The following is a 13,248-nucleotide window of genomic DNA, read 5'->3' as shown; positions in this document are numbered from 1 at the left end:
AATCAAGCGTTTCATTCAAAATAGTCAACAGGGTCGCAAGAAGCGTGTGGAAAAACCAAGGCGCAAAATAACTGCCCATGAACTGAGAAAAGTCAAGCGTGCAGCTGCCAAGATGCCACTTGCCACCAGTTTGGCCATATTTCAGAGCTGCAACATCACTGGAGAGCCCAAAAGCACAAGGTGTGCAATACTCAGAGACATGGCCATGGTAAGAAAGGCTGAAAGACGACCACCACTGAACAAGACACACAAGCTGAAACGTCAAGACTGGGCCAAGAAATATCTCAAGACTGGTTTTTCTAAGGTTTTATGGACTGATGAAATGAGAGTGAGTCTTGATGGGCCAGATGGATGGGCCCGTGGCTGGATTGGTAAAGGGCAGAGAGCTCCAGTCCGACTCAGACGCCAGCAAGGTGGAGGTGGAGTACTGGTTTGGGCTGGTATCATCAAAGATGAGCTTGTGGGGCCTTTTCGGGTTGAGGATGGAGTCAAGCTCAACTCCCAGTCCTACTGCCAGTTTCTGGAAGACACCTTCTTCAAGCAGTGGTACAGGAAGAAGTCTGCATCCTTCAAGAAAAACATGATTTTAATGCAGGACAATGCTCCATCACACGCGTCCAAGTACTCCACAGCGTGGCTGGCAAGAAAGGGTATAAAAGAAGAAAAACTAATGACATGGCCACCTTGTTCACCTGATCTGAACCCCATTGAGAACCTGTGGTCCATCATCAAATGTGAGATTTATAAGGAGGGAAAACAGTACACCTCTCTGAACAGTGTCTGGGAGGCTGTGGTTGCTGCTGCACGCAATGTTGATGGTGAACAGATCACAACACTGACAGAATCCATGGATGGCAGGCTTTTGAGTGTCCTTGCAAAGAAAGGTGGCTATATTGGTCGCTGATTTGTTTTTGTTTTGTTTTTGAATGTCAGAAATGTATATTTGTGAATGTGGAGATGTTATATTGGTTTCACTGGTAAAAATAAATAATTGAAATGGGTATATATTTGTTTTTTGTTAAGTTGCCTAATAATTATGCACAGTAATAGTCACCTGCACACACAGATATCCCCCTAAAATAGCTAAAACTAAAAACAAACTAAAAACTACTTCCAAAAACATTCAGCTTTGATATTAATGAGTTTTTTGGGTTCATTGAGAACATGGTTGTTGTTCAATAATAAAATTATTCCTCAAAAATACAACTTGCCTAATAATTCTGCACTCCCTGTATAGGTTGTTTCCTTAACCAGCTGAATTACAGTAGCATCAAAGTTAAGAAAAAAAATGTTGCTTTCTTATTGAGAGCTGATGAGAGCGAGGAGACTGATATCACTAACAAACAGTTCGGGCAAAGTTGGGTCAACAATATGAGACGTTAATGTTACTCAGTCTACCAGTACCTCTGTTTTTACTGACCCCTTTGTCAGTTTTATAACCAAATATAAAACCACAAAATTACCAGGTTTTGGATTTGCTTTAATTAGATGTAAGTAAATGTTTTGTACAGAAGCTGGGCTGTTTTCTCCTGTTTACAGTTTTCATGCTAAATATTTGGCTTCTGGATATTTACAATACAGATGTGAGAGGGGTATCAATCTTCCTCTCACTCCCCCTCCCTCAAGAAGTTCAAATTTCAATCTCTAATTTAGAATAATCTGAAAAGCTCAGGGTTTTGTTTTGGTTTGATTTTTGATGACATTTAGTAGATTTAGGCCTCTTTGATGAGCAACAGACCACACAGACGTGAAACAAAAAACAGAGGACGACTTTTAGCGATATGTGGGCTGCACATGTCTCTAAAAACCCCTTTTCCAAACAGCTATCACTGTTAACTGACATTTAAACTTGTGAGCCCTGCACTTCTGTCTCTTGGCTTAAGGGTTTAGTCTTTTGGACAAAAACATAATCGAAGATCATTATCTGCAAGTTGCAATCTGTCTTATATGATAGCATCGTGTGTGCAACAAAACACTGACAGCATCTTCTGTAAAAGTTTTGCTGGCAGTTGTCTTTTTTCCCCGTTTGCATCTCTCTCTGTTTTTGTGCCCCCTCGTCTCTGTGGCAAACAAAGGATAAGGTCACCTTCTTTAATTAGGAAAAGCTAAATAGTTTTAGGGGTTTTAACTCTTTTGAGTAAAATAATGTAATCCCCTTAAGCAGGATTACCACACTGCTGTCAATCTTTGTTTGCCGTTAAGTGGCTATAGCACAAATATGTTATTGTTTGGGCTTTGTTAACCTCTTTGACTCGACACTTGCAGGAAGCCGTTTTTAAAATGAACCTTGTTGACAAATCATTAAGCGCTTTTATTGGTTTTTAATGAGTGTATTAAATAATTTAAGTTGCTTTCAGTCGTGTGTCAGTTGGTGCATTACCTTTTCTTTGGGTCAAAAAAGCAAATAATCTTTAAACTGAAGGGGACGTCTCTTCATTTTTGGCAACAATATCTTGACGCTTTGATTAAATATTAAGCTGCCATCTTGCAATCCTTGTCCTCACCAGAAATCTTGTAATTATGATTTTGTTGTACCTAAATCTGTGGGCCTAAGCTTCCCTCTCTTTCCCCCTCCCCACAGACTGACATGAACATGACATCTGGAGGAGTGGAAAGATGGTTTTAAGATTTATGTAAGTAGGTTTAGAGCCAGCACCGACTCATGCACTTGTGACGGGGAGGAGTTAGGGAGGGTGTGGAGGCTGGTGCCCGCAGTGGTCGTCGCACTGCCACCCCTAAATCCAGCAGGGCCAAATCCAACAGGACGTCCCCTCTATGACGTGCAGCGGGGGTGCCGCATGAGCAGGGGGTCTCAGAGCTACTTTAAAAGCCGGCTCCGAAGATGCTCCACAACCACCGAGCAAGATACCTGGGTGTTGTGCGCAAGTTTTCCAACGTCGCCCGACATTGAGCTACAACTTTATCAAAAGGGGTAATATTATCTGTGAAGAAGTCAGAGTGTTTTGTTATTATTATTATTATTTTACTTTTGGATATTTTTTCTGGACTTATCAACCAATGTGGCTTCTTGGATCAACTACCCAAGTAATGATGATGGATGAGCGCATGTCTCCCTCCGCACGCTGCGTCCAGAACCCGGGGAGCAACCCGTCCACAGTCCACAGCATAGAGGCTATACTGGGATTTAAAGAAGACACCATATTCCACAAGTCAGCCTCCTATAACGTAATGGAAAGAGTCCAGGTCAAAGATGCTGAGCGCAACGGGAATGGGATAGTGAGCCAAACGAAAAAAAACCATTACTCGGAAAGTTGTGACAGTAAGTAAATTCGGTTTTCTTCACATTTAGTCCCGCGTCAGTCAATCTGAGTGCAAAAACAGTATGCTGAAAATATGCAGACATCCTGTGGTTTAGTTTGGATTAAAGTTGTTTAAACTCCAGATAAAGTAACACTTTGAATTCGGTTTTTACCCAGAAGGAAATCAAAATGTATTTTATATTGGTGCAAATGTCTAAAAGGTTATTTTCTTTTTTTAAAGGAGAGATACAAAAATACAAATGAAATAATGAATGTTTAAATAAATACATTAAAAATTTTAAACAAATCTAAGAAAAAAGAGTAAAATAATTTTTTTAATAAAAGCCACACTGGACTGGAAAAAGTGGAGTTACCATTTTATTTTGAAAAGCGAATTTGAACTCGGCTAAAACTTCCAGTCCCGGTGTTTGACTTCTTCCACCGCCTCCACTCCTCACAGGTGTGTGCTGTGGCAGCAGCACCGGCGAAGCCTCCGTGTGCCCGGACTCACCGGACAGAGACGGCAAACTGTCCGACGACGAAAGCCACAAGAAGAAGCACCGACGGAACCGGACCACCTTCACCACCTTCCAACTCCACGAACTAGAGAGAGCTTTCGACAAGTCCCACTACCCGGACGTGTACAGCAGAGAGGAGCTGGCCTTGAAAGTGAACCTGCCCGAGGTCCGGGTGCAGGTATGTCCCCGAAGCAAAACCACTTGTTTTATTTTATTGCAAGTACCTTTTATTATATTGAAGACCGTTAGGCCTGTAAGTCAAACCATAATGATGACGGTTCCTATGCTTATAAGGCTAAAGAAATTATTTTTTTTAGACCTTTTTAGATTAAATTTAATATATTTATTATATATTTCTGAATATTTATATTATCTTTTAGAAATGTAGAGAAACGACGTGTTCGTTTGATTTGCAAAAAATTACTTTTTCATGCCTATGATCAATATAAGATCATAAATATGGTAAATATGATGGAATATTAAAACGATCATAAATGTTTAATAAAAGTGACCACAGTGGATTTTTTTTTTATCTAAGAGGAAATGCTTATTTATTTGTTTGAATTGTAACCAAGCGAAATAGGAATCAAATTTATAAAATTAAACAAAATAATTAATAAATAAATGTTGAACTTGTCTTTATTTTTTTTTAAACATTTAAAAGAAATTTGAAAAATGGAATTTGAATCCATTTCTAAATCAGTTTCACTTTATTGTTTGTGCAGCGACACAGCTCAAGCCAAGTGCTGGAATCAAAAAGTTTCCACTGACACTATATTTAATTCCTTTCTTCTGCATTCATGTTCAAATGCTTTCCTGCAGTATTTTATTTCACATTCTAAATTATAGAGGTTACAGTTTACATTTATGACTGATTATGGGCCTAAAAGTTGTGTTTTTCTGCTTTTCTACTGGCTGCTGGGTCGATTCATAGACGTCATTCCTTTTTCGGGTATAAATCAAACTTTTAGGGAAATGTTTTATCAAGATAGACAGATGATTAAAAAAAAATCTTTATATTTTCAGGTTTGGTTCCAAAACCGGCGAGCCAAGTGGCGTCGACAGGAGAAGCTGGAGGTGAGCTCCATCAAGCTTCAGGATACCCCTTCCTCGTCTTTGCTCTCTTTCAGTCGTTCTCCCACCAGCTCTCTGGGCTCTGGGCTGCAGCTGGAGCCCTGGCTCTCCACCCCGATCACCACCTCCACTTCGCTGCAGTCGCTCTCGGGCTTCGTCAGCAACTCGCAAGGCCTCCCAGGCCCTTACACGCCTTCTCCTCCTCCGCCCCTGCCCTCTTCCTTGCCTTCATCCTTCCTCAACTCCCCAGCCCTGGGACACAGCTCTCACCTGCCTCACATCAGCTCTATGTGCCTGCCGCCCCCGGCATACCAGTGCTCAGCTGATCCGAGGAACTCCAGTATTGCTTCACTGAGGATGAAGGCTAAGGAGCACATTCAGTCTATTGGGAAGACATGGTGATGCTGGGTGGACTTTAAGACCCCTGAACACATCATGATGAATCTTTTTGGAGAAATCTGGCTTCATTTTCATGATGGGATTGTATTTTTTTTTTAAAGACTGACAACTCGAGCTGCCCTTTGGAATTCAAGACATCCACACGTACAACTTTGTGGAAAAATTGTGACACTTTATGTGAAATTCCTGTAAATATGAAGCCGTCTCTTCTCCTTTGTCTTCACTCTAAATTGTTTCATTGTATCAGCCAGCCCAGTCCGCATCTCATCCAGTGTTACTGCCAATAGAACAAGTACAGAGCCTACTGAAAACTCACCAATGCCTGTTTATGCTTCCTCTTGTAAATGGATAAAAGGAGCATTTTAAATCTTTACTTGTTTCTGAGTCTGAATCATAAAATAAATGTATCAAATGGGATTACTTTCCTTATGCAATAAATTGTTTGTGTACAAATACATTAACAAATTTACGATTTCTCCCGTTTTCATGCGTAATTTGAGATGTCTGACAGAATGAAATGATGGTAGATTAAGTTTCCATCAGGAAATGCATTCATTACCTGCAGAGGTGTCTTCAGTATCACACTTGTGTAAAGATAAAAAAAATCTGCACATGTTATATTGAAAATGTTAAAAATTAGCCCGGTACAGCGGTGAAAGGTCAGTAGACCCAGGGAGCTGCATTATTTAAATAAAAAACATTCCTGCTGTGAATCTAAGTATATTCATGATTCTGAATTATTAAAAAAAACATATGGCAGGTTTGTTACATGCAACAGGCTTAAACTCGCCCACTTTCTCTCTCCGTTTAGGAGAATGAGTCCCTCAACCCACTTATTTCCTCCTCATTAACTCCTGTAAACTTTATCCCATTCGCTCCTGGGATTAAACCCATAATGGGGGTGAAAGTGGCTTGTACTTCTATTGTTTGCCAATCATCCTTAACAAATGAGTGAAAAAGAAGCAGAGTGAAAACTTTCCTCTGGCTTTAAGAGAAAACTGTGTGTGTGTGTGTGTGTGTGTGTGTGTGTGTGTAAACCAAATTGCTGCAATTAGCACTTCCTTCTGTCTGCAACTCCAGAGGGATGATAATTATCATTAATCCAACTACGCAAAACACACTCACACAAACACACTCACTTGTGCGTTTTTTCCTTCTAATGAGAAAGTGTGATCATCCATTTTCGTCTGCAGTCGTGATTATGTCAACATTTTACAATCCACCTGATTATTTGCTGGAAATGAAAGCACTCTTAGATTGACGCTGTGCGACACCTAGTGGTACAAACTGGTTACTGTACTGGTGAAGTAAATCTCAAAAGCGCTAACAATTTCAGAAAAAAAGAAAAAACGGCAAAGGACACTTCTGACATGCAAAGCATGCTTTGACATCCACAGTGCAGTTATCACAATGCCCATTTTATTTCAGATTCTCAGCTTATGTAACACAACCTTGTCAGATCGTTCAGCAATCAAAACGCTGCATGATATGCATACAGGAAACCAAGATTAGTGATGAAACAAACAATCTGTTACAGCAGAATAAAATACACAGTGTGGATATGTGATTATAGAGTACTTTAAGTTGATAATGATGATTGTTTTTAAAAAACAGAAATTCATCTTGCATTCAGGTGGAGTCACTGTCTTGCAGTTTCAAAGCCAGAAGAAGCAGGTCTGACATCTATAAAGTAGTAATTACATTGGAAATGTACACATGATTAGACGTAACATTGGATCACTTGATAATTGAGGATCTGTTCCACACACATACCTCTGCCAGATATTTTTCTTTGTCTTCTTCTCTCCAGTGGCGCTGAAGCAGCTTGTCTGCAGTTTGAGGCATCATCTGATTTGGATTCTCTGGTTGCATCAGAGCCTGCATTAGATGCTGTGTGAGCCGGGCTGGTTTTAGGGCTGTCAGGTAGTCCCTGTCAGGGTTTACCTCCTGCTCCTCCTCTATGCTCTTCTTTCCCATCAAGTGACCTGGGAAGTTGGAAATAAAAGGTAGCATCTATTCTAGAGCATCTTCTGAAATTACACTGCAATCAAGTGTAGATGTGTGCAAAGCATTTTTTTTTCTCACTGCAAAGTGCTCATTCCTCCTGGTGTAACTTATTATATATATATATATATATATATATATATATATATATATATATATATATATATATATATATATATATATATATATATAGCAGCAGCAGCAGTATATATAACTTAGCAGCAGAGAATGACTAAAACATACTTATTTATAACAACAGAAAACAAATGAATGATTTGAAGTGACCCGGGGTTATTACAATTGTAATAAATAGGCTATTATCAATATGAGTATTTGTTTCGAAGAGTGAACAGTCCTGCGAACCTTGCGATATAATCGCCAAATACATAGAACAAAAAGTAATATTAACTTGCCTGCACGAAATACTTTTTTAGCAGATTGTGTGACGGTTTCCTTACCTACTGCCCAGTGATTGCCTCGTGGATACATTTTCCCAACAACTGCTGCAGGGCTCTCTGAGCAGTTCAAAATACACGGTACAGTAGCCAGAATAATAAGAACTGGCCACACGGGTCTGCAAGTCCATGAATACCATAAGCACTCTCCGCCCATGTTGTCGGAAAATATAAACGTAAATATAAACAAAAACAAAACACCCAACGTATGTTAGTCCTTAAGTTACAGTTAATCGGCTTGATCTATCTTTAGAAGATCTCCACCATACTCGTTTTTTATTCGCGTGAGCCGATAAGTTTGGAAACAGCTGTCCAGTTGCAAACCTGCTGAGGTTCCACTCCCGGCGCCTTTGATAAGAATGGCTAACGGTTCAAAGTTAAATGCCCCTCCTGACACAGCCGTACGTCAGTGGGTGTCTTAAGTAGCCCGACGCTGGTGGCAAAATGAGAAAGTGATGATGACAAATTATCATCTATACTCTGTAATTATCGATCGCTATTGTTTGCCCAGAGATTGCTGGGTGATTGCAGAAGATGTCAACGTCATTTCACGCGGATGGAGGAGACCTCAGTAATTGCCTCTGTCTCAATAAGCATGTGAGGAAAAGCTGTGACTGAAGAACTCTTTGGGTCATTTACATGTACATTACACTATATAAAAAAATAATACTAACAAAATGAAATAGGGAGGTTTTCACGTAAAAGAAATGAGTCATTTCCACTGAGTGGCTCATTTTAGGGAAAATCCATACATTTTATGTGTTTTATTTAAATGATACATCACAACTGATCTGTTGGAGTTACTTGTACTTCATATGCAGATTTGGAAATGCATTGTATGCAAGCTGAAATCTTGATCCAAAGAAGCAGATAGTAGCAGAAAAAAAGCCTGAATATGAAAATCATTAGGCCTTTGCCCAAAACACTTTTCATGACTGTGATGATAATAATGGACAGTTCTTAGAAATCAGTGTAAAATTGAATTAAACTCACTTTTTCTGCTTAAAACAACGCTTCATGGCTGAAATTGTTTGCTCAGATTCTGTCAAACCGAAATTAAACATTCATAAGCAAGCAATATTTCACATGTAAAGGTCTGCCTATAAACTGTTAAGGGGAATTCAATGTTCCCCGCTGGTGTCCTTTGTGCACGTCTGAAAAACTGATTAGCTGAAATGTTGTCTTTAAGGGGACATGAAACACCAATGGAGTGTACCACGAAGACGAAGAAGTCCAAATAAACATAAACATCAGAGAATAAATGCACAAAAGTTGGCTCCAAAGCACAGTTTTCAATGTTTTAACACTTGGTTACGCTCCACTACCAGCACAAATATGAATAAGAGTATTACATATTACTGTTTGATTCACATGTTTTTGATGCTACTGCCAAGTGACAGCAGGCGGGGGTAAATCACACACTCTGAAAAGTTTCTGCCACGTTAGTGGGACATTTTCCACTTAGCAAGTGTTGGAAGACTTCTGCAGGTATGTTCGCCCTCAAAGTTCAATCCTCATAACATAAAAGTGCTTTCCTTTCTGTGATTGGTAACTTTCACACGCATATGACCTCAAATACACATGTGAACATGTCACATGTCACAGTACAGTCAAAATACATGGGCTGTGAAAAATCATTGGTTGCCCAGTTGGCCAATGCATTGCATTTGTTATTATTTATTTATTTATTTGGTCTTGCAAGCCAAATGCAGGTACTTGCAGCAGGCAACTTTTGATCAAAGGGTGACGTAACATGTTGCCCGGTGGGTAGCAGCCTGTCTTCAAAGGTTGTCCAGTGCCTGTGTTGCTTTGCAGTTAAAGTGCAGCTGAATTCTTGCAGTAAATACTTTGCTATTTGTGGAGCAATTTCTACATTTCTGTTTTAAATCTACACATTTCTCACTGGTCTCTGAATGTCAGCAATTAATGTGAATTTCTGTGTAGGAGGGCAACAATTCTGCAACAGAAAACAACAGATTTGCAATATTCCCTTATTTATCACAGTTACTCGCCATATTATCACAGACACCATGTAACTGCCAACATGGCATTATTCAAGTCAGAAAATTATAGCAGGCTGATTTCATCTTATGTCATCTTTAAAGTGACCAAAGTAACTTGCAAGTGACTGCAAGTGGTTGCAGACCTGCTCCTTGTTACAACAACCAAAGGCATTTACATTGCAACTTCATTGTTACTGTAGCCTCACTTAGCCAAGCGTGTTAAGGCTCCAGCATACCGCCTTTATTGCTACCCATAGCTTTGCAGATGCAGATCTACACGTTGCAGTTGTCTGCTGGAATGCGCTATTGTTTTCTTGGAGGACAACACATCTCCATGGGCTCTGCACTGTTTAAATTCCCAGAAACCTTCTCTCTGTATAAGAATGACATAAAAAGACACCATAAATCTGTATTTTCCAATATGGCAGCGTTCTTCATGCCTCAAGTATACAGTTTTTACAATAACCCCAGAAAGCAGGATATTATGTTAATAATATTTCTTACCTCAGAGAGCGCTATTACTCGGGTAATAAAGTACATCACATGTGAGAACTGTTATACACAGTTATATGTGTTATACACAGTCTATACAATGAGACTTGTTTTTTTTTCAGAGTAAGAGAAACTGCCCCCTGCTGGTCATTAGAAAGATTTCTCTTTTCAGAAAAGGAAACCTTTCTTCTTCTTTAATACACTATATGGATACTTATCAGTCAATGTCTTTATTTCTTTTGGCTAATAGGAAATGAGGATATTACTCTTACTTGTTTACTTCTTTAAATCTGTCTCCTGTAAGTCCCTGTAAGTATTGGCCCATAATAGATTATGCCAGTGGCTCCTACTCTGGGAGTTCTGCATCACAAACTCCCAATGAAAAAAGTTACTTCAATAGTCTAAATAGTATATAGAGCAATTTCTAAGTTGTGGCGGCATAAAATACAAACATGCTGATGCAAAAAAAACAAAAAACAAAAACAGCTCACAAAAAATAAATAATGGCTATCCATGACTCCTATTACCACCTGTAACCGAGGAAAACTCCTTATGTGTAGGGAGGGGTGTTTTCATTTGGTTACTGTTTGAAGATTTTTTTCCCCTAGTGCTTCAAAACTGCATTTATTTAGACCTACAATATTAAATTACAGCTTTTACCAGATTAGGGTTGCTTGCTTGTAGTAATCGGTTAGTTTGGTCAATACTCAGATCACAGTTATTTGACACATCACACACTTTTAAATTTTTTTTAAAAAATTGTAAATTTAAAACGTGTTAAAAAATATTATATTTTCAAGGGAATTTCCTTGAAATGTAAATACAATCCAAAAGTAAAGCAAAGGAATGTGCTGAAATGCAAATATAGGAATTATTTTCACAAGCAACTGGAGCCAAATACAGCAGCACAAAACGCACACTACTCTAACACAAGATTAGTAACTGTGTGCTAAAACATAGGAGGAAATCCTTCAACTTTTACTTCTTCCTTTTGCACAACACCGAATTGTCTTCACGTTTTCTGCATGTTAACAATTTGTAACTATCGCTTTATTTTCAAATCACAGAAAATTATGCACACACATGAAATAAAACCAACGGCTCTTACAAGATGCCATGAATAAGAGTGATGAATATTTTGACACCTGTTGTGTGCTTACTTACATCTGCCATCTTGTTAATGAAGAGTCCAACTAATTTATTGGCACACTTTATTGCAGAGCACGGAAAGGTCAGCAGTGTGAATTAGGCAGTCCTCAAACACAGTGAGGCACCCACGTATGTACCCGTGTGAAATTCTCATGCTTGACTGATCCCTTTCATGACTTTATTGACATACAGATTGCTGGAGGTACAGAAATGATGAGGACAGATAAGGACTCCATGCAGGGAAATACAGTTTTGTGTTGAAAAGACTAAGGGTTCCACCTGGATAAGTCCACACACAACCCAGCAGAAAATTCGAGTGCGTATGGCTTCTAATATCATATCCTCGTTCAAGAATGACCTTAACAAAGCAGGATGAGTCACCTATGTTTAAAGGGCAGCGACAGATAGGACGCGCAGTGCAGCGTCTCATCAAATATTTGTTGGTTTATTTTTATGGAAGAAAACAAGCTCATGTAACAGAAAGAAAAATGTAAAAAAAAAAGACCAGGAATATGCAAGATGCAAGAAATACAAGGTTCAGTTGGAGGTTATTCTGTAAAATCATTCATAAAGCCATAGTTTAATTTATCACTTTCACCTTTTTTACTGTAACTGCTCACTTGGAACATTTTACCAACAAAAAAAGGAACAAGATGAAAAAAACATAATGAAATTACATTACCACCTAGTGAAAGTATGAACTTTGGATTACCCCACACTGAGAAGTGAAGGAGGTTTTCATTAACTCATTCAACGATTCACTAACACCTACTCATGTCTGATTGCCTGGATTTGATCACTTATACTAGAGGTCACCTTTTTTTTTCTTTCTTTTTTTTTAATTTTCAGCCTCATAATTAAACCAACTTAAATGACTTCTCTGAAAGAATAATTGTCCACATCAATCAGCATTTTGTATTTGGAAAGTAATAATTATAGGTTGTGACGGAATAAAGTGAACTTTGAAAGTTTTACTAGTAATTTTCAAGCATAAAGGGCAATTCTTCACCACAGGTTGCCATACCCTACCATGTTTATCATAAAAAAAAAAATCTTAACACATTCAACTGTAAAGCTCTATATTGCGCTCCCTTTGTTGGGATTTTAAACAGCAGATGGCAGTGTGGGGTGAATTTACAGAAGACTAAATTTGTGATTGAACTAAGAGTTGCAATATAAGTATAATATGTGATGTCAAAAGGCATGAAACTATTGATTTTACTTGTTTGATAAGTCTACAATCTATTTTTTGTTATTACTGTTATATAGTATTTTTTCAGCTTAGTATATAATTATTTTAATATGAGTTTTGAGCTGTGAGCATCATGTCATATGACGCATTAAGCAGTGTGATAGTGGTGTCACGAACACTGACTTTTAAAGGGTGGTCTTTTTGGCAGCGTTCATTAAAATGAACAGTTTGCTTTGTGTTTGTCACAGTTCTGAAATCTTTTCAGAAAGCCAAAAGCACAATATTGCTTTCATTTTATTGCATAAGGAACCTACAGTGGGTTGTTTTGATACAAATGCCATGATGGCTTGCGCTAAGTCATCAAATGAGTCAAAGAAGTTTGTCCCTTAATTTTCCTGTTATAATCTATGTTTTATCCTTTTGTCAGTCATAGCTTCATGTCTGTTTGTCAAGTTGTCTTGGTCTGGACTCAGTGTGTGTTATTTCCTGTTTTATTTTGATAGTCTCCTGTCTCATGTGGGTGAGGTTCAGTTTTGCTTCCCTTGTCTCGTCTGGTATAACACAGCGGATCCTCTCTGATCCCAGCCACCGCAGCCACAGACTTTTCACACTCCTGCCGTCCGGCAGGCAGTTTAGCAGCATTCAGACCCGCACTAGCAGACACAGAGATAGTTTCTACCCACAAGCCTCCAGGCTTTTGAA

At 38.8% G+C, this 13,248-nt stretch overlaps 1 protein-coding gene and 1 non-coding gene across 2 annotated transcripts in view; one reads left to right on the top strand and one right to left on the bottom strand.

The window, feature by feature from the left end:
- Positions 1-2,744: 2,744 nt before the first annotated feature.
- Positions 2,745-5,964, top strand: rx3 (retinal homeobox gene 3). The gene is made up of 3 exons (XM_004549657.2): positions 2,745-3,280; positions 3,721-3,956; positions 4,805-5,964. The coding sequence occupies exons 1-3, from the start codon at positions 3,019-3,021 to the stop codon at positions 5,252-5,254; spliced, it is 948 nt and encodes a 315-aa protein (XP_004549714.1). The 5' UTR covers positions 2,745-3,018; the 3' UTR covers positions 5,255-5,964.
- A 1,135-nt stretch (positions 5,965-7,099) lies between these two features.
- Positions 7,100-13,248, bottom strand: part of LOC101479326 (gastrin-releasing peptide) — a 35,152-nt gene continuing 29,003 nt past the window's right edge. Inside the window, exon 3 of the transcript XR_013099520.1 lies at positions 7,100-7,236. This is a non-coding gene — a transcript (gastrin-releasing peptide). The remainder of the gene's footprint in view (positions 7,237-13,248) is intronic.

Source organism: Maylandia zebra, linkage group LG7 (assembly GCF_041146795.1).
Source record: "Maylandia zebra isolate NMK-2024a linkage group LG7, Mzebra_GT3a, whole genome shotgun sequence".
NCBI lineage: Eukaryota > Metazoa > Chordata > Actinopteri > Cichliformes > Cichlidae > Maylandia > Maylandia zebra.
Note: the sequence above shows the minus strand (reverse complement) of the source record. Positions and strands in the feature narration are given on the sequence as shown.